The sequence below is a fragment of the Oncorhynchus keta genome, chromosome 21 (genome assembly GCF_023373465.1).
Source record: "Oncorhynchus keta strain PuntledgeMale-10-30-2019 chromosome 21, Oket_V2, whole genome shotgun sequence".
Lineage (NCBI taxonomy): Eukaryota > Metazoa > Chordata > Actinopteri > Salmoniformes > Salmonidae > Oncorhynchus > Oncorhynchus keta.
Window position 1 is genome coordinate 49,887,453 of NC_068441.1, and position 25,000 is coordinate 49,912,452.

At 48.2% G+C, this 25,000-nt stretch overlaps 1 protein-coding gene and 1 long non-coding RNA gene across 10 annotated transcripts in view; one reads left to right on the plus strand and one right to left on the minus strand.

Annotated features, from left to right (window-relative positions):
• The window catches only part of dock3 (dedicator of cytokinesis 3), a 532,012-nt gene that overhangs the window by 333,135 nt on the left and 173,877 nt on the right, over nt 1–25,000 (plus strand). For all 9 annotated transcript variants that reach the window (XM_052474129.1, XM_052474134.1, XM_052474126.1 and 6 more), the window contains exons 7-9: nt 992–1,076; nt 9,580–9,621; nt 18,335–18,492. In XM_052474129.1, the coding sequence (XP_052330089.1) occupies nt 992–1,076; nt 9,580–9,621; nt 18,335–18,492 (285 nt within the window). The remainder of the gene's footprint in view (nt 1–991; nt 1,077–9,579; nt 9,622–18,334; nt 18,493–25,000) is intronic.
• Nucleotides 11,796–20,935, minus strand: LOC127910409 (uncharacterized). The gene is made up of 3 exons (XR_008074762.1): nt 20,658–20,935; nt 20,177–20,263; nt 11,796–12,361 (listed from the first exon to the last, which is right to left on the minus strand). It is a non-coding gene; the product is annotated as an uncharacterized LOC127910409 (long non-coding RNA).

Consider the following 25,000-nt stretch of genomic DNA (forward strand, 5'->3'; position numbering starts at 1 on the left):
TCTATGTCTCTCTCTCTCTGTCTCTCTCTCTCTATGTCTCTCTCTCTCTGTCTCTCTGTCTCTATCTCTCTATCTCTCTCTCTCTCTCTCTCTCTCTCTCTCTCTCTCTCTCTCTCTCTCTCTCTCTCTCTCTCTCTCTCTCTCTCTCTCTGTCTCTCTCTCTATGTTTCTCTCTCTCTGTCTCTGTCTCTCTGTCTCTGTCTCTCTGTCTCTCTCTGTCTCTCTCTCTCTGTCTCTCTTTGTCTCTCTCTGTCTCTCTCTCTCTCTCTCTCTCTCTCTCTCTCTATCTCTCTCTCTCTCTCTCTGTCTCTCTGTCTCTCTCTGTCTCTCTCTCTGTCTCTCTTTGTCTCTCTCTGTCTCTCTATGTCTCTCTGTCTCTCTCTGTGTCTCTCTGTCTCTCACTCTCTCTGTCCCTCTCTGTCTCCATCTCTGTCTATCTCTCTGTCTCTCTGTCTCTCTCTCATAAATATGGGTTGTATGTACTATGGTGTTTGTTCTTCACTGGTTGACATTTTATTGTGGCAACAGGTCAGAAATCTTGCTGCTGTGATGGCACACTGTGGAATTTCACCCAGTAGATATGGGAGTTTATCAACATCGGGTTTGTTTTAGAATTATTTGTGGGTAATAATTATTTGTGGGAAATATGTGTCTCTAATATGAGCATCTGTCTCTCCCTCCCTCTCTCTCCCCCGTGTCTCTCTTACCCCCTACCTCTCCTCTCTCTCCCCCGTGTCTCTCTTGCCCCCTCCCACCCTTCCCTCCCTCTCTCTCTCCCCCCATGTCTCTCTTGCCCCCTCCCTCTCTTCCTCCTCTCCCCCCGTCTCTCTTGTCCCCTCCCTCTCCTCTCCTCTCTCTCCCCCGTGTCTCTCTTGTCCCCTCCCTCTCCCTCCCCCGTGTCTCTCTTGCCCTCTCCCACCCTTCCCTCCCTCTCTCTCTCCCCACGTCTCTCTTCCTCCCTCACACTCCTCTCCTCTCCTCTCCTCAACAGACACCTGGGCCTGGACCTCGTACCCAGGAAGGAGTTTGAAATGGTGGATGCAGACCAGATCAGCGTCTCAGACTTATACAAAATGGTAGGTAACACTGACCACTGTAGAGACTTATACAAAATGATAGGTACCACTGACCACTTTAGAGACTTATACAAAATGATAGGTACCACTGACCACTGTAGAAACTTATACAAAATGATAGGTATAACGTTTTTTCTTCTTCTTACAAAACTAAGTTGAATGCACTGACTGTAAGTCTCTCGGGATAATAGCATCTGCTCAATAACCTAAATGTAAATGGTAGGTACCACTGGGCCGACTGTGTGCGGCACACACTAGAGTCATGACGATGTCCTGCTGTTGCCTAGTGACTGTTGCTGGTGTAGGGTACATGGTCCAAACCCTTATGTATGGTACGTGTATGGAAGAAGCAGAAACCTCCAGCTATAGCTGGAGCTGGAACTGCAATTAGATATTTTGTCTTAAAAAGTGATGATTTACACATTTAATCTGATTCAGTGTAGCCATAACGGCAGCTAAACTACACTGAACAAAAAAATATATAAAAACAATATGTAAAGTGTTGGTCCCATGTTTCATGAGCTGAAACCTGCATTTTTCCATAATGCACTAAAAAGCTTAGGGCTCTCAAATTTTGTGCACAAATTTGTTTACATCCCTGTTAGTGAACATTTCTCCTTTGCCAAAATAATCCATCCACCTGACAGGTGTGGCATATTAATAAGCTGATTAAACAGCATGATCATTACACAGGTGCACCTTGTGCTGGGGACAAAAAAAAAAACATCCCGTGCAGTTTTGTCACACAACACAATTCCACAAATGTCTCAAGTTATGAGGGAGTGTGCAATTGGCATGCTGACTGCAGGAATGTACACCAGAGCTGTTTCCTGAGAATGTAATGTTCATTTCTCTACCATAAGCCACCTCCAACAACATTTTAGAGAATTTGGCAGTACTTTTGTCAGTACCGGCCTCACAACCGCAAACCACGAAAACAAATTCTGATTGGCTGGCTTGGGTTCTTCGATGTGTGTGCCTGGCTCCCAAGTGGGTAGGCCTATGCCCTCCCAGGCCCACCCATGGCTGCACCTCTGCCCAGTCATGTGAAATCCATAGATTAGGGCCTAATGAATTTATTTCAATTGACTGATTTCCTTATATGAACTGTAACTCTCCAAAATCATAGAAATTGTTGCATGTTGCATCTATGTTTTTGTTCAGTATATAAGAGGTACAGTAGGCATAATTGTGTTGTTTAAGCTATTTTTTATTAATGACAACTGTCATCGCAGCAACAAAACAATCATGAGCCATTTATTTATTTGTTGCAACAGGTCAATCATTTAGTTAGCTGAATATCTGGAGCACAAGAATATCACAAGCACAGAATAGTGAATGGGAGGGAGACATCAGCAATCTGATGAGGGTGTCTGATGAGGGTGTCTGCCGTGGCCTTGCTCCTCGCTCTGGGGTGGTGCTGAGTCTGATGAGGGTGTCTGATGAGGGTGTCTGATGAGGGTGTCTGATGGGGGTATCTGATGAGGGTGTCTGATGAGGGTGTCTGTCCTGGCCTTGCTCCCAGCTCTGGGGTGGTGCTGAGTCTGATGAGGGTGTCTGATGAGGGTGTCTGCCCTGGCCTTGCTCCTATCTCTCTGGGGTGGTGCTGAGTCTGATGAGGGTGTCTGATGAGGGTGTCTGATGGGGGTATCTGATGAGGGTGTCTGATGAGGGTGTCTGTCCTGGCCTTGCTCCCAGCTCTGGGGTGGTGCTGAGTCTGATGAGGGTGTCTGATGAGGGTGTCTGCCCTGGCCTTGCTCCTATCTCTGGGGTGGTGCTGAGTCTGATGAGGGTGTCTGATGAGGGTGTCTGCCCTGGCCTTGCTCCTATCTCTGGGGTGGTGCTGAGTCTGATGAGGGTTTCTGCCCTGGCCTTGCTCCTATCTCTGGGGGTGGTGCTGAGTCTGATGAGGGTGTCTGATGAGGGTGTCTGCCCTGGCTTTGAGGGTGAGGGTGTCTGCCCTGGCCTTGCTCCTATCTCTGGGGTGGTGCTGAGTCTGATGAGGGTGTCTGATGAGGGTTTCTGTCCTGGCCTTGCTCCTATCTCTGGGGGTGGTGCTGAGTCTGATGAGGGTGTCTGATGAGGGTGTCTGCCCTGGCCTTGAGGGTGAGGGTGTCTGACCTGGCCTTGAGGGTGAGGGTGTCTGGGGTGGTGCTGAGGTAATGGCAGTGTGTTACAGCCCTGGCAAAGTGGCTGGCTTGGCCAGAGGACTGAATGGTAGAGGGAGAAAGACATCTACAGATGTAGGATCTTAATTTGACCGCCCTTCAATGCAGGACATGTCAAAACTGTAGTGTATTTGAGGGTTAAAAAGGCTTCTGAAGTTTGTAATTTCCACTTGGAAATGTCAGACTTGATTTTCCCTTGTGAAAAATGTATCAACCCCTACAAAAATGTTAATTAATTATAATCCACATAATACTTCACATGTACTGTTGCTGCAGGATTATTTTCCTGCTGTAGCAATCTGGCTCAAATGAAGATCCCACATCTGATGTCAGAGGTACATCAAAGTGGTGGGGATGGGGAGAGCGAGACCTTGGCACCATGGCAGGAGGAGGCAGGGTAACCTGGGGGATGCCTAGTGTTAATGGACACTCACATCTAAGACGGGATAGAAGTAGATGGATGTGGGCAGTCCTGGCAGATATGACACATGCCGGGGGTGGGGGGTGTGACAGGAGAAGAGAGGAGGACGGAGGGTCTCTGAGGAATGATGGCAGGTGATAATGGACACTTGGGTTGTAGGTGTGGGGAGATTACAGTAGTTCTCACCTCGGAGAGGGTGGAGGTAGAGGGTAGGGTGGAGCGTAGGGGAGAGGTAGAGGGGGGGGGGGTAAGTGAGAGGGTAAGATGGTAGGGGGAGAGGGTGGGGAGAGGGGAGAGGTAGAGTGGAGGGAGAGAGGGGAGTGTAAAGGGGAGAGGGGAGGGGAAGAGGGAGGAGAGGGTAGAGATAGGATAGGGGTAGACGATAAGGGAGAGGGTAGAGGGAGGGCAGGAGGTGTTGGGTATGATGCTTCTCACCTTGGATCTCACCTCGAATAAATGCTAAAGGGGGGAGAGGGGGAAGAGAGGGTGGAGAGGGAGAAGAGAGGGTGGAGAGGGGAAGAGAGGGTGGAGAGGGGGAAGAGAGGGTGAGAAGGGGAAGAGATGGTGGAGAGGGGGAAAAGAGGGTGGAGAGGAGGAAGAGATGATGGAGAGGGGGAGGAGAGGGTGGAGAAAGGCAGAAGAGAGGGTGGAGAGGGGGAAAGGGGAAGAGAGGGTGAGAAGGGGAAGAGAGGGTGGAGAGGGGGAAGAGAGGGTGAGAAGGGGAAGAGAGGTGCAGAGGGGAAGAGAGGGTGCAGAGGGGGAAGAGAGGGTGGAGAGGGGAAGAGATGGTGAGAAGGGGAAGAGATGGTGGAGAGGGGGACGAGAGGGTGGAGAGGGGGACGAGAGGGTGAGAAGGGGAAGAGATGGTGAGAAGGGGAAGAGAGGGTGACAAGGGGAAGAGAGGGTGGAGAGGGAAGAGAGGGTGAGAAGAGGAAGAGATGGTGGAGAGGGGGAAGAGAGGGTGAGATGGGGAAGAGATGGTGGAGAGGGGGGGAGAGAGGGTGAGAATGGGAAGAGAGGGTGAGAAGGGGAAGAGAGGGTGGAGAGGGGAAGAGAGGGTGAGAAGGGGAAGAGATGGGGGGAGAGGGGAAGAGAGGGTGAGAAGGGGAAGAGATGGTGGAGAGGGGAAGAGAGGGTGAGAAGGGGAAGAGATGGTGGAGAGGGGGAAGAGGGGTGAGAAGAGGAAGAGATGGTGGAGAGGGAAAGAGGGGAGAAGGGGAAGAGATGGTGGAGCGGGGGAAGAGAGGGTGAGAAGGGAAAGAGATGGTGAGAAGGAAAAGAGAGGGTGAGAATGGGGAAGAGAGGGTAGAGAGGGGGAAGAGAGGGTGATAAGAGGAAGAGATGGTGGAGAGGGGGAAGAGAGGGTGAGAAGGGGAAGAGATGGTGGAGAGGGGAAGAGAGGGTGAGAAGGGGAAGAGAGGGTAAATAGAGGGTGGAGAGGAGGAAGAGAGGCTGGAGAGGGGGAGGAGAGGGTGAGAAGGGGAAGAGAGAGTGGAGAGGGGGAATTGAGGGTGGAGAGGGTAAATAGAGGGTGGAGAAGGGGAAGAGAGGGTGGAGAGGGGGAAGAGAGGGTGGAGAGGGGGAAGAGAGGGTGGAGAAGGCGAAGAGGGGTGGAGAGGGGGAAGAGAGGGTGGAGAGAGGGTGGAGAGGGGGAAGAGAGCGTGGAGAAGGGGAAGAGAGGGTGAAGAGGGGGAAGAGAGTGTGGAGAGAAAGTGGAGAGTGTGGAGAGAGGGTGGAGAGGGTGGAGAGAGGCTGGAGATGGGGAAGAGAGGGTGGAGAGGGAGAAGATAGGGTGGAGAAGGTGTGGAGAGGTGAAGAGAGGGTGGAGAGAGGGGAAAGAGAGGGGAGTGGAGAAGGCCAGGAGAGGGTAAAGAGAGGGGGAAGAGAGGGGGAGAGAGGGGTGGAGTTGGCATTGAGAGGGGAAAGAGAGGGGGAAGAGAGGGGGGAGAGAGGGGGAGAGAGGGTGGGGTGGAGTTGGCATGGAGAGGGGAAAGAGAGGGGGAAGAGAGGGGGGAGAGAGAGGGTGGAGTTGGCATGGAGAGGGGAAAGAGAGGGGGAAGATAGGGGGAGAGAGAGGGGGAGAGAGGGGAAGAGGGGTGGAGTTGGCATGGGGAGGGGAAAGAGGGGGGAAGAGAGGGGGAGAGAGGGGGAGTTGGCATGGAGGGGGGGAAAGAGAGGGGAAGAGAGGGGGAGAGAGGGTGGAGTTGGCATGGAGAGGGGAAAGAGAGGGGGGAGAGAGGGTGGAGTTGGCATGGAGAGGGGAAGAAGAGAGGGGGAGAGAGGGTGGAGTTGGCATGGAGAGGGGAAAGAGAGGGGGAAGAGAGGGTGGAGTAGGCATGGAGAGGGGAAAGAGAGGGGAAGAGAGGGGGAGAGAGGGTGGAGTTGGCATGGAGAGGGGAAAGAGAGGGGGAAGAGAGGGGGAGAGAGGGTGGAGTTGGCATGGAGAGGGGAAAGAGAGGGGGAAGAGAGGGGGAGAGAGGGGCATGGAGAGGGGAAGAGAGGGTGAGAAGGAGAAGAGAGAGGGCAGAGGGGGAAGAGAGGGTGGAGAGGGGGAAGAGAGGGTGAGAAGGGGAAGAGATGGTGGAGAGGGGGACGAGAGGGTGGAGAGGGGGACGAGAGGGTGAGAAGGGGAAGAGATGGTGAGAAGGGGAAGAGAGGGTGACAAGGGGAAGAGAGGGTGGAGAGGAGGAAGAGAGGGTGAGAAGAGGAAGAGATGGTGGAGAGGGGGAAGAGAGGGTGAGATGGGGAAGAGATGGTGAGAGGGGGAAGAGAGGGTGAGAAGGGGAAGAGAGGGTGAGAAGGGGAAGAGAGGGTGGAGAGGGGGAAGAGAGGGTGAGAAGGGAAAGAGAGGGTGAGAAGGGGAAGAGAGGGTGGAGAGGGGGAAGAGAGGGTGAGAAGGGGAAGAGATGGTGGAGAGGGGGAAGAGAGGGTGAGAAGAGGAAGAGATGGTGGAGAGGGGGAGAGAGGGTGAGAAGGGGAAGAGATGGTGGAGAGGGGGAAGAGAGGGTGATAAGGGAAAGAGATGGTGAGAAGGGAAAGAGAGGGTGAAAAGGGGAAGAGAGGGTAGAGAGGGGAAGAGAGGGTGATAAGAGGAAGAGATGGTGGAGAGGGGGAAGAGAGGGTGAGAAGGGGAAGGGATGGTGGAGAGGGGGAAGAGAGGGTGAAAAGGGGAAGAGAGGGTAAATAGAGGGTGGAGAGGAGGAAGAGAGGCTGGAGAGGGGAGGAGAGGGTGAGAAGGGGAAGAGAGAGTGGAGAGGGGGAAGAGAGGGTGGAGAGGGTAAATAGAAGGTGGAGAAGGGAAGAGAGGGTGGAGAGGGGGAAGAGAGGGTGGAGAGGGGAAGAGAGGGTGGAGAAGGGGAAGAGGGGTGGAGAGGGGGAAGAGAGGGTGGAGAGAGGGTGGAGAGGGGGAAGAGAGCGTGGAGAAGGGGAAGAGAGGGTGAAGAGGGGGAAGAGAGTGTGGAGAGTGTGGAGAGGGTGGAGAGAGGGTGGAGACGGGGAATAGAGGGTGGAGAGGGAGAAGAGAGGGTGGAGAAGGTGTGGAGAGGTGAAGAGAGGGTGGAGAGAGGGGGAAGAGAGGGGGTGGAGAAGGCCAGGAGAGGGTAAAGAGAGGGGGAGAGAGGGGGAGAGAGGGTGGAGTTGGCATGGAGAGGGGAAAGAGAGGGGAAGAGAGGGGGAGAGAGGGTGGAGTTGGCATGGAGAGGGGAAAGAGAGGGGGAGAGAGGGTGGAGTTGGCATGGAGAGGGGAAAGAGAGGGGGAAGACAGTGGGGAGAGAGGGGGAGAGAGGGTGGAGTTGGCATGGGGAGGGGAAAGAGAGGGGGAAGAGAGGGGGAGAGAGGGTGGAGTTGGCATGGAGAGGGGAAAGAGAGGGGGAAGAGAGGGGGGAGAGAGGGTGGAGTTGGCATGGAGAGGGGAAAGAGAGGGGGAAGAGAGGGGGAGAGAGGGTGGATTTGGCATGGAGAGGGGGAATAGAGGGGGAGAGAGGGTGGAGTTGGCATGGAGAGGGGAAAGAGAGGGGGAGAGAGGGTGGAGTAGGCATGGAGAGGGGATAGAGAGGGGGAAGAGAGGGGGAGAGAGGGTGGAGTTGGCATGGAGAGGGGAAAGAGAGGGGGAAGAGAGGGGGAGAGAGGGTGGAGTTGGCATGGAGAGGGGAAAGAGAGGGGGAAGAGAGGGGGAGAGAGGGTGGAGTTGGCATGGAGAGGGGAAAGAGAGGGGGAAGAGAGGGGGAGAGAGGGTGGAGTTGACATGGGGAGGGGAAAGAGAGGGGGAAGAGAGGGGGAGAGAGGGGTGGAGTTGACATGGAGAGGGGAAAGGGGGGGGAAGAGAGGGGGAGAGAGGGTGGAGTTGACATGGAGAGGGGAAAGAGGGGGGAAGAGATGGTGGAGTTGGCATGGAGAGGGGAAAGAGAGGGGGAAGAGAGTGGGAGAGAGGGTGGAGTTGGCATGGAGAGGGGAAAGAGAGGGGGAGAGAGGGTGGAGTTGGCATGGAGAGGGAAAGAGAGGGTGAAGAGAGGGGGGAGAGAGGGTGGAGTTGACATGGAGAGGGGAAAGAGAGGGGGAAGAGAGGGGGAAGAGAGGGGAAAGGGGGGGTGGAGTTAGCTTGTTTTGATGATGCCTTTCACCCTGTATCTCTTCCTCCACTTAGAGAGAAACGGCAAGATAAACAAGACAAAACACTATCAAAGTAAACTTGTACATTGACCTCTCTTACTCTCTCTTTATCTCAGCTTGGATCTATGAAGTAGATATATCTATGACTCAGTTATACTTCGCCTTGTGCTTATACTACGATGAACTATGGGACAACATTGTATTTATTCTGTTCCTGTACACTGTGATTCAGCGTTCCACAGTCACTGTCTTATTCTGACAGCCTGTCTCGCTCCCTCTTGCCCTGTCTTATCCCCACAGCATGCTGTGCTCTGCTCTGCCTGGGGCGTCCCCGGCCTATCTGTCACTTCCTGACCTTAGTTCCTTTTTTAGGTCTCTATTTTAGTTTGGTCAGGGCGTGAGTTGGGGTGCGCATTCTATGTTTTGTGTTCTATGTTTTCTATTTCTATTTACAGTTTAGCGCTGCTGCACTCTAAGCAAATGAAACATGTACATATTGCCAAGGTTTTGATATCTGATTCACAATCAAAAGAGGATGACTAACTGAGGATCTCTCTCTCTATATCTCTCTTTCTCTCTCTCTCAGGGCGTGAGTTGGGGTGCGCATTCTATGTTTTGTGTTCTATGTTTTCTATTTCTTTGTGTTTGGCCTGGTATGGTTCCCAATCAGAGGCAGCTGGCAATCGTTGTCTCTGATTGAGAACCATACTTAGGCAGCCTGTTTTCCCACTATGAGGTGTGGGTAGTTATTTTCTGTTTAGTGTGTTGTTTCACCTGACAGGACTGTGTTGTTTCTTTCATTCACTTTGTTATTTTGTTTTGTGTGTTCAGTTCTAATAAATTATCAACATGGACACTTACCACGCTGCATATTGGTCCGATCCTTCCTACTTCTTCTCAGAAGAGGAGGAGAATCGTTAGACTATCGTACCGCCTCAATGCCGTGACAACCAGCCACAGCTTAGCGCTGCTGTACTCTACATGTACATATTGCCAAGGTTTTCAATCAAAACTAACTGAGGATCTCTCTCTCTCTCTTTCTCTCTCTCTATCTCTCCCTCTCTCTCTCTGTCTATCTCTCTTTCTCTCTTTCTCTCTCTCTCTCTCTCTCTCTCTCTCTCTTTCTTTCTCTCTCTATCTCTCTCTTTCTCTCTATCTCTCTCTATATCTATATTTCTTTCTCTCTCTACCTCTCTCTTTCTCTCTCTATCTCTCTCTCTCTCATCTCTCTTTCCTCTCTCTCACTCTCTCCTCTCTTTCTGTCTTTGTCTCTCTCTCTCTCTTCCTTTCTTTCTTGTCTTTGCAGCATCTGTCCAGCAGACACAGTGTCCAGCAAAGCACAACCCAGGTACAACATACTCTCTGCAGTTGCTATCATACACACTGTCACTACTGCATGAAAATGACCATCACAATGCTAACATCATGTTATCTAATTATCTATGTACAATAATACACAGGTTTCCACAGGTTTCCTGTTCCCTGTCCCATCTCGTCCCCACAGGGTTACAGTATCCCTGTCCCATCTCGTCCCCACAGGGTTACAGTATCCCTGTCCCATCTCGTCCCCACAGGGTTACAGTATCCCTGTCCCATCTCGTCCCCACAGGGTTACAGTATCCCTGTCCCATCTCGTCCCCACAGGGTTACAGTATCCCTGTCCCATCTCGTCCCCACAGGGTTACAGTATCCCTGTCCCATCTCGTCCCCACAGGGTTACAGTATCCCTGTCCCATCTCGTCCCCACAGGGTTACAGTATCCCTGTCCCATCTCGTCCCCACAGGGTTACAGTGTCATTGTCCCATCTCTTCCCCAAAGGGTTACAGTGTCCCTGTCCCATCTCGTCCCCACAGGGTTACAGTGTCCTTGTCCTGTCTTGCCCCCAAAGGGTGACAGTATCCCTGTCCCATCTCGTCCCCACAGGGTTACAGTGTCCTTGTCCCATCTCGTCCCCACAGGGTTACAGTATCCCTGTCCCATCTCGTCCCCACAGGGTGACAGTGTCCCTGTCCCATCTCGTCCCCACAGGGTTACAGTATCCCTGTCCCATCTCGTCCCCACAGGGTTACAGTATCCCTGTCCCGTCTCGTCCCCAAAGGGTTACAGTATCCCTGTCCCATCTCGTCCCCACAGGGTTACAGTATCCCTGTCCCATCTCGTCCCCACAGGGTTACAGTGTCCCTGTCCCATCTCGTCCCCACAGGGTTACAGTATCCCTGTCCCATCTCGTCCCCACAGGGTTACAGTATCCCTGTCCCATCTCGTCCCCACTGGGTGACAGTGTCCCTGTCCCATCTCGTCCCCAAAGGGTGACAGTGTCCCTGTCCCATCTCGTCCCCACAGGGTTACAGTATCCCTGTCCTGTCTTGCCCCCAAAGGGTGACAGTATCCCTGTCCCATCTCGTCCCCATAGGGTGGCAGTGTCCCTGTCCCATCTCGTCCCCACAGGGTTACAGTATCCCTGTCCCATCTCGTCCCCATAGGGTTACAGTATCCCTGTCCCGTCTCGTCCCCACAGGGTTACAGTATCCCTGTCCCATCTCGTCCCCATAGGGTTACAGTGTCCCTGTCCCATCTCGTCCCCACAGGGTTACAGTATCCCTGTCCCATCTCGTCCCCACAGGGTTACAGTATCCCTGTCCCATCTCGTCCCCACAGGGTTACAGTATCCCTGTCCCATCTCGTCCCCACAGGGTGACAGTATCCCTGTCCCATCTCGTCCCCACAGGGTTACAGTATCCCTGTCCCATCTCGTCCCCACAGGGTTACAGTATCCCTGTCCCATCTCGTCCCAATAGGGTTACAGTATCCCTGTCCCGTCTCGTCCCCAAAGGGTTACAGTATCCCTGTCCTGTCTTGCCTTTACTTTTTTCTTTCGTTTACTCAACTTTTTGGTCAAAGTGTTATCTGGGCGTAACCTTTTTAGTTGGCACAACATGATAAAATGTATGCAAAACATTCTGTCAAGTTAAAATGATGTGTTTACTCAATTTGTCTCATATGTTCATTCAACTGGAAAATATTAGAAAATATTTTTGCTATTTTACCTAAACATGGCTGTGGAACTACATTTACATGTTCAGTCATTTAGCAGAAGCTCTTATCAACAGAGTGACTTACAGTCAGTACATTCATCTACAGATGGCTAGGTGGGACAACCACAGATCACAGTCAGAGTCAGTACATTCATCTTCAGATGGCTAGGTGGACCAGTCAGAGTCAGTACATTCATCTACAGATGGCTAGGTGGACCAGTCATAGTCAGTACATTCATCTACAGATGGCTAGGTGGACCAGTCATAGGCAGTACATTCATCTACAGATGGCTAGGTGGACCAGTCATAGGCAGTACATTCATCTACAGATGGCCAGGTGGACCAGTCATAGGCAGTACATTCATCTACAGATGGCTAGGTGGACCAGTCATAGGCAGTACATTCATCTTCAGATGGCTAGGTGGACCAGTCATAGGCAGTACATTCATCTACAGATGGCTAGGTGGACCAGTCATAGGCAGTACATTCATCTACAGATGGCTAGGTGGACCAGTCATAGGCAGTACATTCATCTACAGATGGCCAGGTGGACCAGTCATAGGCAGTACATTCATCTACAGATGGCTAGGTGGATCAGTCATAGGCAGTACATTCATCTTCAGATGGCTAGGTGGACCAGTCATAGGCAGTACATTCATCTACAGATGGCTAGGTGAGACAACCACAGATCACAGTCAGAGTCAGTACATTCATCTACAGATAGCTAGGTGGGACAGTCAGAGTCAGTACATTCATCATCAGGGAGGGAGGGAAATGTGTGTTAGAGCATGAACATGCAGGAGCGAGTCACTGCTTTGATGTTTTCAGAGAACTACAGCGTGTTGTCCAGGGTCACGCCAAGGTTCTTTCACTCTGGGAGGGAGGGGGGCACTGTGCAGCTGTCAACTGTGATGGAGAGGTCGTTGAGTGGGCAGGCCTTCCCCGGGAGAGGAAGAACAGCCCTGTCTTGTCTTGTCGAGGTTGAGCTTGAGGTGGTGAACCGACATCCAAGCTGAGATATCTGCCAGGCACGCAGAGATGTGTGTCGCCACCTGGATGTCAGGGGGGGGGAGGGGGTATTTGAGTTTAATCCACATAGCAATGATAGGAGAGACCATGTGAGGATGTGACAGAGTGACTTGGTGACTTGGTGTTCAGAGACAAGAGGAGAGGGCCTAGAACTGCTGAACCCTGGGGGACAAGAATACTGAGAGTATGTGGTGCAGACATAGATCCTCTCTACACCACCTGGTAGGAACGAGGATCCAATCCAAGGGTGCGCAGAGCCTGAGACGCCCAGCCCTGAGAGGGTGGAGAGGAGGCAGAGCCTGAGACGCCCAGCCCTGAGAGGGTGGAGAGGAGGCAGAGCCTGAGACGCCCAGCCCTGAGAGGTTGTAGAGGAGGCAGAGCCTGAGACGCCCAGCCCTGAGAGGGTGTAGAGGAGGCAGAGCCTGAGATGCCCAGCCCTGAGAGGGTGTAGAGGAGGCAGAGCCTGAGAAGCCCAGCCCCGAGAGGGTGGAGAGGAGGCAGAGCCTGAGACGCCCAGCCCTGAGAGGGTGGAGAGGAGGCAGAGCCTGAGACGTCCAGCCCTGAGAGGTTGTAGAGGAGGCAGAGCCTGAGACGCCCAGCCCTGAGAGGGTGTAGAGGAGGCAGAGCCTGAGACGCCCAGCCCTGAGAGGGTGGAGAGGAGGCAGAGCCTGAGACGCCCAGCCCTGAGAGGGTGGAGAGGAGGCAGAGCCTGACGCCCAGCCCTGAGAGGTTGTAGAGGAGGCAGAGCCTGAGACGCCCAGCCCTGAGAGGGTGTAGAGGAGGCAGAGCCTGAGACGCCCAGCCCTGAGAGGGTGGAGAGGAGGCAGAGCCTGACGCCCAGCCCTAAGAGGTTGTAGAGGAGGCAGAGCCTGAGACGCCCAGCCCTGAGAGGGTGTAGAGGAGGCAGAGCCTGAGACGCCCAGCCCTGAGAGGTTGTAGAGGAGGCAGAGCCTGAGGGTGTGAATCCAAGTCAGATATCAGGAGGTTGATATCACCCAGTATGAAGAAACACACACAACTAGTTAAACAGCACTTTTAGTATTCAACATGTCCTCACCTGGGATTTGAACTCACAACCGATTGATTCTAATCTTCCTGCTACGCCACCATATCTGTGTCGATTATTGTTTGATATCAATATTCTCTCATCATTGATTTGATTTGCTTATTTAAGCATTTTGAGTTTTTTTCTGTATCGTTGTCTAATGTTGGTGGGGCATTTTACTCTGTGTTAATGGTACTCCTGAATCACTGAGAAATAAAATTGTTTTTCTTGAGTGTACATTTAGCACAGCTGAGATTTACATTGGAGTGCAAAGTGTAGCAATACAGGTGAAATCAGTGATTGACACAGACATGATGGAGACGCAGGTGTAGCAGGAAGATTGGAGTGCTGTGAACCAAGAGGTTGTGAGTTTGAATCCCAGGGGAGGACATCATGAATACTAATTACTGTATAAATGAACATGCACAACATGTATGTCAAATTTGTAAGTTGAAAGACCATGTTAAATGTACTGTGAGTGTGTGTAACTTGGGGCGGCAGGGTAGCCTAGTGGTTAGAGCGTTGGACTAGTAACCGAAAGGTTGCAAGTTCGATTCCCTGAGCTGACAAGGTACAAATCTGTCGTTCTGTCGTTCTGCCCTGAACAGGCCGTCATTGAAAATAAGAATTTGTTCTTAACTGACTTGCCTCGTTAAAGAAAGTTTAAAAAATATGGTAAAAGAAATGCCAAAATAATAATTTGTATGAGACAAATTGAGTTTTGTTCTCATTATTGTTCTCTAGGTTAAACACATCATTTTAATTTTTGCCTCTCTCTACGTTTTGTTCTCATTATTGTTGCAGTTAGTTCTCTAGCTTAAATTGTTCTCTCTCTAGCAGTTATTGTTCTCTCTCTAGCAGTTAACACTTTCTAGCAGTTATTGTTCTCTCTAGCAGTTATTGTTCTCTCTCTAGCAGTTATTGTTCTCTCTCTAGCAGTTATTGTTCTCTCTCTCTCTAGCAGTTATTGTTCTCTCTAGTTATTGTTCTCTCTAGCAGTTATTGTTCTCTCTCTAGCAGTTATTGTTCTCTCTCTAAGTTATTGTTCTCTCTATTCTCTCTCTAATTGTTCTCTCTAGTTATTGTTCTCTCTCTAGCAGTTATTGTTCTCTCTCTAGCAGTTATTGTTCTCTCTCTAATTGCAGTTATTGTTCAAGAAAAGTTATTGTTCTCTCTCTAGGTTATTGTTCTCTCTCTAGGTTAAGCAGTTATTGTTCTCTCTCTAGCAGTTATTGTTCTCTCTCTAGCAGTTATTGTTCTCTCTAGCAGTTATTGTTCTCTCTCTAGCAGTTATTGTTCTCTCTCTAGCAGTTATTGTTCTCTCTCTAGCAGTTATTGTTCTCTCTCTAGCAGTTATTGTTCTCTCTAGCAGTTATTGTTCTCTCTAGTTATTGTTCTCAGTTATTGTTCTCTAGCAGTTATTGTTCTCTCTCTAGCAGTTATTGTTCTCTCTAGCAGTTATTGTTCTCTCTCTAGCAGTTATTGTTCTCTCTCTAGCAGTTATTGTTCTCTCTCTAGCAGTTATTGTTCTCTCTAGCAGTTATTGTTCTCTCTAGCAGTTATTGTTCTCTCTCTAGCAGTTATTGTTCTCTCTCTAGCAGTTATTGTTCTCTCTAGCAGTTATTGTTCTCTCTAGCAGTTATTGTTCTCTCTCTAGCAGTTATTGTTCTCTCTAGCAGTTATTGTTCTCTCTCTTAGCAGTTATTGTTCTCTCTCTAGCAGTTATTGTTCTCTCTAGCAGTTATTGTTCTCTCTCTAGCAGTTATTGTTCTCTCTCTCTCTAGCAGTTATTGTTCTCTCTCTAGTTATTGTTCTCTCAGTTATTGTTCTAGCAGTTATTGTTCTCTCTAGCAGTTAGTTCTCTCTCTAGTTATTGTTCTCTCTAGCAGTTATTGTTCTCTCTCTAGTTATTGTTCTCTCTAGCAGTTATTGTTCTCTCTCTAGTTATTGTTCTCTCAGTTATTGTTCTCTCTAGCAGTTATTGTTCTCTCTCTAGCAGTTATTGTTCTCTCTAGCAGTTATTGTTCTCTCTCTAACAGTTATTGTTCTCTCTAGCAGTTATTGTTCTCTCTAGCAGTTATTGTTCTCTCTCTAGCAGTTATTGTTCTCTCTCTAGCAGTTATTGTTCTCTCTCTAGCAGTTATTGTTCTCTCTAGCAGTTATTGTTCTCTCTCTAGCAGTTATTGTTCTCTTATTGTTCTCTAGCAGTTATTGTTCTCTCTCTAGCAGTTATTGTTCTCTCTCTAGCAGTTATTGTTCTCTAGCAGTTATTGTTCTCTCTCTAGCAGTTATTGTTCTCTCTCTAGCAGTTATTGTTCTCTCTCTAGCAGTTATTGTTCTCTCTCTAGCAGTTATTGTTCTCTCTCTAGCAGTTATTGTTCTCTCTAGCAGTTATTGTTCTCTCTCTAGCAGTTATTGTTCTCTCTCTAGCAGTTATTGTTCTCTCTCTAGCAGTTATTGTTCTCTCTAGCAGTTATTGTTCTTCTCTCTAGCAGTTATTGTTCTCTCTCTAGCAGTTATTGTTCTCTCTCTAGCAGTTATTGTTCTCTCTAGCAGTTATTGTTCTCTCTCTAGCAGTTATTGTTCTCTCTCTAGCAGTTATTGTTCTCTCTAGCAGTTATTGTTCTCTCTAGCAGTTATTGTTCTCTCTCTAGCAGTTATTGTTCTCTCTCTAGCAGTTATTGTTCTCTCTCAGTTAGTTCAGTTATTGTTCTCTCTCTAGCAGTTATTGTTCTCTCTAGCAGTTATTGTTCTCTCTCTAAGTTATTGTTCTCTCTCTAGCAGTTATTGTTCTCTCTCTAAGCAGTTATTGTTCTCTCTAGCAGTTATTGTTCTCTCTCTAGCAGTTATTGTTCTCTCTCTAGCAGTTATTGTTCTCTCTAGCAGTTATTGTTCTCTCTCTAGCAGTTATTGTTCTCTCTCTAGCAGTTATTGTTCTCTCTCTAGCAGTTATTGTTCTCTCTAGCAGTTATTGTTAGCAGTTATTGTTCTCTCTCTAGCAGTTATTGTTCTCTCTCTAGCAGTTATTGTTCTCTCTAGCAGTTATTGTTCTCTCTAGCAGTTATTGTTCTCTCTCTAGCAGTTATTGTTCTCTCTAGCAGTTATTGTTCTCTCTCTAGCAGTTATTGTTCTCTCTCTCTCTAGTTATTGTTCTCTCTCTAGTTATTGTTCTCTCTCTTATTGTTCAGTTATTGTTCTCTCTCTAGCAGTTATTGTTCTCTCTCTAGCAGTTATTGTTCTCTCTAACTCTCTCTAGTTATTGTTCTCTCTCTAGCAGTTATTGTTCTCTCTCTAGCAGTTATTGTTCTCTCTTATTGTTCTCTCTAACAGTTATTGTTCTCTCTCTAGCAGTTATTGTTCTCTCTAGCAGTTATTGTTCTCTCTCTAGCAGTTATTGTTCTCTCTCTAGCAGTTATTGTTCTCTCTAGTTCTCTCTCTAGCAGTTATTGTTCTTATTGTTCTCTCTAGTTATTGTTCTCTCTCTAGCAGTTATTGTTCTCTCTAGCAGTTATTGTTCTCTCTCTCTCTCTAGCAGTTATTGTTCTCTCTAGCAGTTATTGTTCTCTCTAGCAGTTATTGTTCTCTCTAGCAGTTATTGTTCTCTCTCTAGCAGTTATTGTTCTCTCTAGCAGTTAGTTATTGTTCTCTCTCTAGCAGTTATTGTTCTCTCTAGCAGTTATTGTTCTCTCTCTAGCAGTTATTGTTCTCTCTAGCAGTTATTGTTCTCTCTAGCAGTTATTGTTCTCTCTCTAGCAGTTATTGTTCTCTCTCTAGCAGTTATTGTTCTCTCTAGCAGTTATTGTTCTCTCTCTAGCAGTTATTGTTCTCTCTCTAGCAGTTATTGTTCTCTCTCTAGCAGTTATTGTTCTCTCTCTAGCAGTTATTGTTCTCTCTCTAGCAGTTATTGTTCTCTCTCTATTATTGTTCTCTCTCTAGCAGTTATTGTTCTCTCTCTAGTTATTGTTCTCTCTCTAGCAGTTATTGTTCTCTCTCTAGCAGTTATTGTTCTCTCTAGCAGTTATTGTTCTCTCTCTAGCAGTTGTTATTGTTCTCTCTCTAGCAGTTATTGTTCTCTCTCTAGCAGTTATTGTTCTCTCTCTAGCAGTTATTGTTCTCTCTCTAGCAGTTATTGTTCTCTCTCTAGCAGTTATTGTTCTCTCTCTAGCAGTTATTGTTCTCTCTTATTGTTCTAGCAGTTATTGTTCTCTCTCTAGCAGTTATTGTTCTCTCTAGCAGTTATTGTTCAGCAGTTATTGTTCTCTCTAGCAGTTATTGTTCTCTCTAGCAGTTATTGTTCTCTCTCTAGCAGTTATTGTTCTCTCTCTAGCAGTTATTGTTCTCTCTCTAGCAGTTATTGTTCTCTCTCTAGCAGTTATTGTTCTCTCTCTAGCAGTTATTGTTCTCTCTCAGTTATTGTTCTCTCTCTAGTTATTGTTCTCTCTCTAGCAGTTATTGTTCTCTCTAGCAGTTATTGTTCTCTCTCTAGCAGTTATTGTTCTCTCTCTAGCAGTTATTGTTCTCTCTAGAGTTATTGTTCAGTGTATTCTAGCCCTGTGTCACGTTATTGTTCTCTGTGTTCTCACGTTATTGTTCTCTGTTATTGTTCTCTCTCTAGCAGTTATTGTTCTCTCTAGCAGTCTCTGTGTTCTCTCTCTAGCACGTCTCTGTGTTCTCTCTCTAGCACGTCTCTGTGTTCTCTCTCTAGCACGCAGTCTCTGTGTGCACTCTCTCTGTAGCAGTCTCTGTTATTGTTCTCTCTCTAGCACGCAGTCTCTGTTATTGTTCTCTCTAAGCAGTTATTGTTCACGTCTCTGTGTGCACGTCTCTGTGTACACGTCTCTCTGTGTGCACGTCTCTGTGTACACGTCTCTGTGTACACGTCTCTGTGTACACGTCTCTCTGTGTGCACGTCTCTCTGTACACGTCTCTCTGTGCCGTCTCGTCTACGCAGGCAGACAGTGTGCGTCGGAGCCACGGTGTAGAGCCCTGTCGTATCCCCGTCCCTCACCACCTGTTCGTCAGCCTGAAGAGCTTCACCTACAACACCATGGGAGAAGACACAGACGTCTTCTTCTCTCTCTACGACCTCAGGGAGGGGAAACAGATCAGGTAAAGGGATGCTGTAGCGTTGTGCTGCAAAGTGTTTTTTCGGAGTCGAACTTCCTGAACAACCGGAGGAAGTGAAAGCTATCAAGTAAAAGGGATTCTAGAGATTCCGGTTTAATGCTAGTGGTTCAACGGGGGCCTGTTCACCTGTATAACCTGAGGGGGGAGCCTGAGGGGGTGGGCGTCTCAACCCTCTCAGGGCTGGGCGTCTCAGGCTCTGCCTCCTGTGCAAGCAGAATCCGGTGATGGAGTGGAAATAGAGAAGAGGTTATGGAACACCCCTCCTTATCAACATCATTGTAGTCAAAATGTTTATGAAATTGGATTGATTTCCTCTGATCCATTTAGCCGTTTACATTAAAAACATTTAAGTACTTTGCATTCGCTTAAAACCTCTTTCAGTATACATTTTCCTGACAATTAGTCCCTGATGTTGAACTAGCAGTACAGTGCTGCTGTAATGAATAATATATAGTTTCATTAATGGGGCTAATAAATAATGTATTGTTGTTTTAATGATCTTAAAAGATAATGAATAGCTAATGTATATAATGAGATTGATGTAGAGCAGTGTGTGTGTGTGTGTGTGTGTGTGTGTGTGTGTGTGTGTGTGTGTGTGTGTGTGTTCTCTCTCTAGCAGTGTGTGTGTGTGTGTGAGAGAGAGAGAGATGGGGAGGCAGGGGGAGATGGGGGAGGGATGGGGGAGGCAGGGGGGTTCAGGTGGGAGAGGGGCAGGGTTCTCTCTCTAGAGTTAGTTAGTTCTCTCTATAACAGTTATTGTTCTCTCTCTAGATGGGGAGAGGGGAGGATGGGGAGGCAGGGGAGAGATGGGGAGGCAGGGGAGAGATGGGGGAGGCAGGGGAGAGATGGGGGAGGCAGGGGAAGGATGGGGGAAGAGCTTTGCAGGGGAGATATTTGGGAGGCAGGGGAGAGATGGGGGAGGCAGGGGAGAGATGGGGGAGGCAGGGGAGAGATGGGGGAGACAGGGGAGAGATGGGGAAGGCGGGGAGAGATTGGGGAGAAAATGATGGGGAGGCAGGGGAGAGATGGGGGAGGCAGGGGGAGATGGGGGAGGCAGGGGAGAGATGGGGGAGGCAGGGGAGATGGGGGAGGCAGGGGAGAGATGGGGGAGGCAGGGGGAGATGGGGGAGGCGGGGGAGAGATGGGGGAGGCAGGGGAGATGGGGGAGGCAGGGGAGATGGGGGATGGGGGAGGGGGGAGGCAGGGGAGAGATGGGGGAGGCAGGGGGATGGGGAGGCAGGGGTAGATGGGGGAGGAATTGGGGAGATGGGGGATGGGGGGAGATGGGGAGAGATGGGGGAGGCAGGGGAGAGATAGGGGAGAGATGGGGGAGGCAGGGGAGGGATGGGGGCAGGGGGAGATGGGGGAGGCAGGGGAGAGATGGGGGAGGCAGGGGAGAGATGGGGGAGGCAGGGGAGGGATGGGGGGCAGGGGGAGATGGGGGAGATATGGGGGAGGCAGGGGAGAGATGGGGGAGGCGGGGAGAGATGGGGGAGGCGGGGGGAGAGATGGGGGAGGCAGGGGGAGATGGGGGAGGCAGGGGGAGACGGGGGAGGCAGTGGGGAGATACGTCGATGCAGAGATGAGGAGGGAGGCAGGGGGGGTAGACAGAGGAGGAGGGAGATAGCTAGACGAACAGCGGGTAACACACACACATACTGTGTACCTCATCTTTCCTCTCTGCCTCCCCCTTCCTCCTCCTCCACAGAGATCAGCTTAAGGAAACTTGTCCAGTTGGCTTGACCTTGATAACCTGTTGTCAAGATAACCTGTTGTCAAGATAACCTGTTGTCATGGCATTATCTTCTCTCACAATGACAGTCAGCTCAGGTTACAAGTGGCAGGTGTGTTTGTGTGTGTGTGTGTGTGTGTGTGTGTGTGTGTGTGTGTGTGTGTGTGTGTGTGTGTGTGTGTGTGTGTGTGTGTGTGTGTGTGTGTGTGTGTGTGTGTGTGTGTGTGTGTGTGTGTGTGTGTGTGTGTGTGGCAGCCTCTGTTCTGAAGGAGGAAGTGATGAAGATACACAGTAGTCTGTCACTGAGAACATACTACATCAACCCTCTGCGATACTGACATGTATTTGTCATCACTCAGAACCCAGGAGAGAAAGATAATAAGGAACAACAACCAAGCTTATAGAGAATATTTACCGTTCCTGTGATTCTGGTCTCTGGAGGTGCTCTGGAGGAATATGAAGAGGAGAATATGTAGAGGAGGACTTGTTTCACGAGAACACAGTAGAATCAATAAAGACTGAAGAGGTTTTGCCTTGAGACCGAAGGAGCTCTAGTAGTTTTATAGTTTCCAAGGAGACTTAGTTACCAAGGAGGCATATTTAAATAAATGTGGGCTGAATTGTAGCTTTCTTTGTCAAACCTCTCCTCTCCTCTCCTCTCCTCTCCTCTCCTCTCCTCTCCTCTCCTCTCCTCTCCTCTCTGTTTATGACAGAACTATAACTGCAGTCCCTCCCACTCACTGTCCATCTCCCTCCCTCCTCTCTGTTTTGACAGAACCTAACTGCATATCCCTCCCACTAGAACCTGTCCATGTAGGCCCTGCGTAGATCATGAGGGCAGCCGAAAACAAGACTATTCTTATTTTGATCAAACCATTGCCCCCCCCCCCTCACATATTCCCTGTTGGTGGTTGTTATAGTAACACTAGATCATGGAGTTCCTCTGTAACTGTAGTGGTTGTTATAGTAACGCTAGATCATGGAGTTCCTATGTAACTGTAGTGGTTGTTATAGTAACGCTAGATCATGGAGTTCCTCTGTAACTGTAGTGGTTGTTATAGTAACGCTAGATCATGGAGTTCCTATGTAACTGTAGTGGTTGTTATAGTAACGCTAGATCATGGAGTTCCTCTGTAACTGTAGTGGTTGTTATAGTAACGCTAGATCATGGAGTTCCTCTGTAACTGTAGTGGTTGTTATAGTAACGCTAGATCATGGAGTTCCTCTGTAGCAGTAGTGGTTGTTATAGTAACACTAGATCATGGAGATCCTCTGTAACTGTAGTGGTTGTTATAGTAACGCTAGATCATGGAGTTCCTCTGTAACTGTAGTGGTTGTTATAGCAACGCTAGATCATAAAGTTCCTCTGTAGCAGTAGTGGTTGTTATAGTAACACTAGATCATGGAGATCCTCTGTAACTGTAGTGGTTGTTATAGTAACGCTAGATCATGAAGTTCCTCTGTAGCTGTAGTGGTTGTTATAGTAACGCTAGATCATGGAGTTCCTCTGTAACTGTAGTGGTTGTTAATAGCAACGCTAGATCATGAAGTTCCTCTGTAGCTGTATTGGTTGTTATAGTAACACTAGATCATGGAGTTCCTCTGTAACTGTAGTGGTTGTTATAGTAACGCTAGATCATGGAGTTCCTCTGTAACTGTAGTGGTTGTTATAGTAACGCTAGATCATGAAGTTCCTCTGTAGCTGTACACACACACACACACACACACACACACACACACACACACACACACACACACACACACACACACACACACACACACACACACACACACACACACACACAGAAACACACACACACACACACACACTCTTTAGCACCACAACATTACTCTGTGATTGAAATAATCCCTAGCTCCTTCCCTCTGCCTATTCCTCCAGCTCCCTTGTTGTACTCACAGGTATGATTTCATTGTAAACTCAGATTTTATTAGCGTCCAACAAAACATCTCAGATGACCTTCAGTTTTTATTTAATAAAACATTGTCTCCGTTGAACCCAGACTCCAAAAATATCACTGCTCTCCAGGTCACTGTGCACAACTCACTGCAACTTGACCTGTGATTGGGTAAAGCTACATTCACAAACCTCTCTGCGTTTTCTGTGCAAACAGACAATGTGTAATGGAAATAAAATCTAGATTATGTCATCCAGCCTGGATGTTACCCATTCTCCACACTGAACATGTTTAAATACTGTATGTATCTAATACTTCTGTATTTTTTCAATGGTCTCTTAACTAAAGTCTCATTTTAGCTGAGTGCTGAGTGGTGGGTAATCCTCATATCACTCCCCTGAGGAAGACATTTAAGAGCACCTGGACTCTGAAAGCACACTTTAGCAGGCAGCCATCTTTGATGATTGTGCAATGCTGTGTGGTTTGGGGTGTGCATCTGAAATGGCCCGTTATTCCCTATAAATCCCCCCCCACCCCCCCCCCACACACACACAGGCGCTCTGATCCAAATAAGTGGACTAGGGAATAGGGGGCCATTTTGGACACACACCTCAAACCACAGCACCATTCATCAAAGACTGCCCGCCCTACAGTCTGCTCTCAGACTCAGACTCGGTATCGTGTTCCCCACAACTCTCACTCCCCAGGGATGATAGATTCTCCTTGGGTCTGTGTGTGTTAGAATATAAATATCTAGCTACTGTCGTGTCTTTGGCTATGCCGGATTAAGTGATATGACATGCTATTCTATAAAATCCTTTTCTCCTTAATTAATATTACCTGATTGAGCTAATCATGTAAATGTAATTAACTAGAGAGTCGGGGCACCACAAAATAATATTTATAGAGCTGTTATCTTCTGAATAAACTCTTAAAGACCTCGTAATATTTTACATCATTAGCAGTCAATATTAATCGTCACCTTAATTTAGTCTCATCTGAAAGTTGTACATTCTTGGTTATCTTCACGAACCCTGGCTAACAAGTTGAATCAGCAATACAAAATTGGGTTTAATTATTTATTTACTAAATACCCAACTAATCACACAGAATTACATGTACAAAGAATGAATCATACCTTGATTACAAATTACGCTATAAAGGAAAACGTCCCTAGCGGGCGGAACAGATATGACAAACTAGTTACACAAAAGAAAAGGGTCTGGGTTTGAGTGAAAGAGCGGGAAGACTGAGGAACAAAGAGAGATGCTGTGCTATCGTAAATACAGTATCTTATGCATTCTAAATTACCGCCCATTTGGAAAAGGAAAATGCAATAAATATTTACTCTGAGCTGCGCTTCGGTAGGTTGGTGGTAGATGGAAGGCCGTGTTGCCAAACCGAGTCCTTTGTCCTTTGAAGAATGTCTCTGGTGGTCAATTGCATACGATGTAGTAACGTCGTTGTGTGATAGACGGGATACTCTGTCTGTTCTTTCCAAGCCTGCGTTTGCAGCTGCTTTTGCTAACTCAACGACTAGGGGGATTCACTTCTGTAGTGAATAAGAGTTCAAAGTTCATACCATTCGCAATCAAAGCTCACGCTGAGGTTGGCTTAGTTCTGTAGTTGACATGTTGGTCCTTTTAATGCAGAGGCTGCAGACCTCACGTACTTGGAACAGGAGGTTACATTTTTGTCAAGGGCTTATATAGTGGAGGGTGAAGGCGATGGGCAGTTATATGGGCTTACTTGCACTTAGAGGGGTGTGTTTCATAGTTTACAACCTATGTCTCTTCATGTGGGCGGACCACTGAGTCGGGCCTAATTCACTCATGAAAACCCAATTTCTCACATTTTACTGAAGCTAAAATCACATTTCATCCCATCACAAATAATTTCATATTCAAACATTTAAATAGAACAACAATTCCATGTGAATCCGATAACTCTGATGTGTAGACTTTCCACTGTAAAGAGTTTATGTCATCTTATCATTGATGAGAATGTCTCAGATGACAACCGAACTGACATTATATTCATTAAGTACCACCGCATATGTTCAACTGGTTGGATTACAAAATATGGTTCATTTCCCCCACCTTCTGATGTTCCCAGAATCTCTATGTTAACCAAGGGTTTTGCAAATGTAACATCCGTAGGGTAGAGAGAGAGAAAAAGGGGGAAAGAGGTATTTATGACTGTTATAAACCTAACCCCAGGCCAACGTCATGACACCTTAGAGGACTTGAAACTACACTTGGATACTATAGCTAGCTTACCCAAGAGCGTTAGTTCAACTTCAAACTAACTTTCTTGTAAAAATATATATAAAAAATATATATATATTTTTGTTGGTTTTTGTTTTTATTTAACTAGGCAAGTCAGTTAAGAACAAATTCGTATTAACAATGATGGCCTACACTGGCCAAACCCAGGCGATGTTGGGCCAATGCCAAACCCAGGCGATGTTGGGCCAATGCCAAACCCAGACGATGTTGGGCCAATGCCAAACCCAGACGATGTTGGGCCAATGCCAAACCCAGACGATGTTGGGCCAATGCCAAACCCAGGCGATGTTGGGCCAATGCCAAACCCAGACGATGTTGGGCCAATGCCAAACCCAGGCGATGTTGGGCCAATGCCAAACCCAGGCGATGTTGGGCCCGTTATATGGGCAGTTACTTCTTGCACTTAGAGCACAGGAGGTTGGTGCCACCTCTATTGGGAGGAACGGATGAGTGGACGGATGAGTGGACGGATGAGTGGAATGGTTTCAAATACAACAGACACGTGTTTGATGCCATTCCATTCGTTCCAAACGTTATTGTCAGCTGTCCTCCCT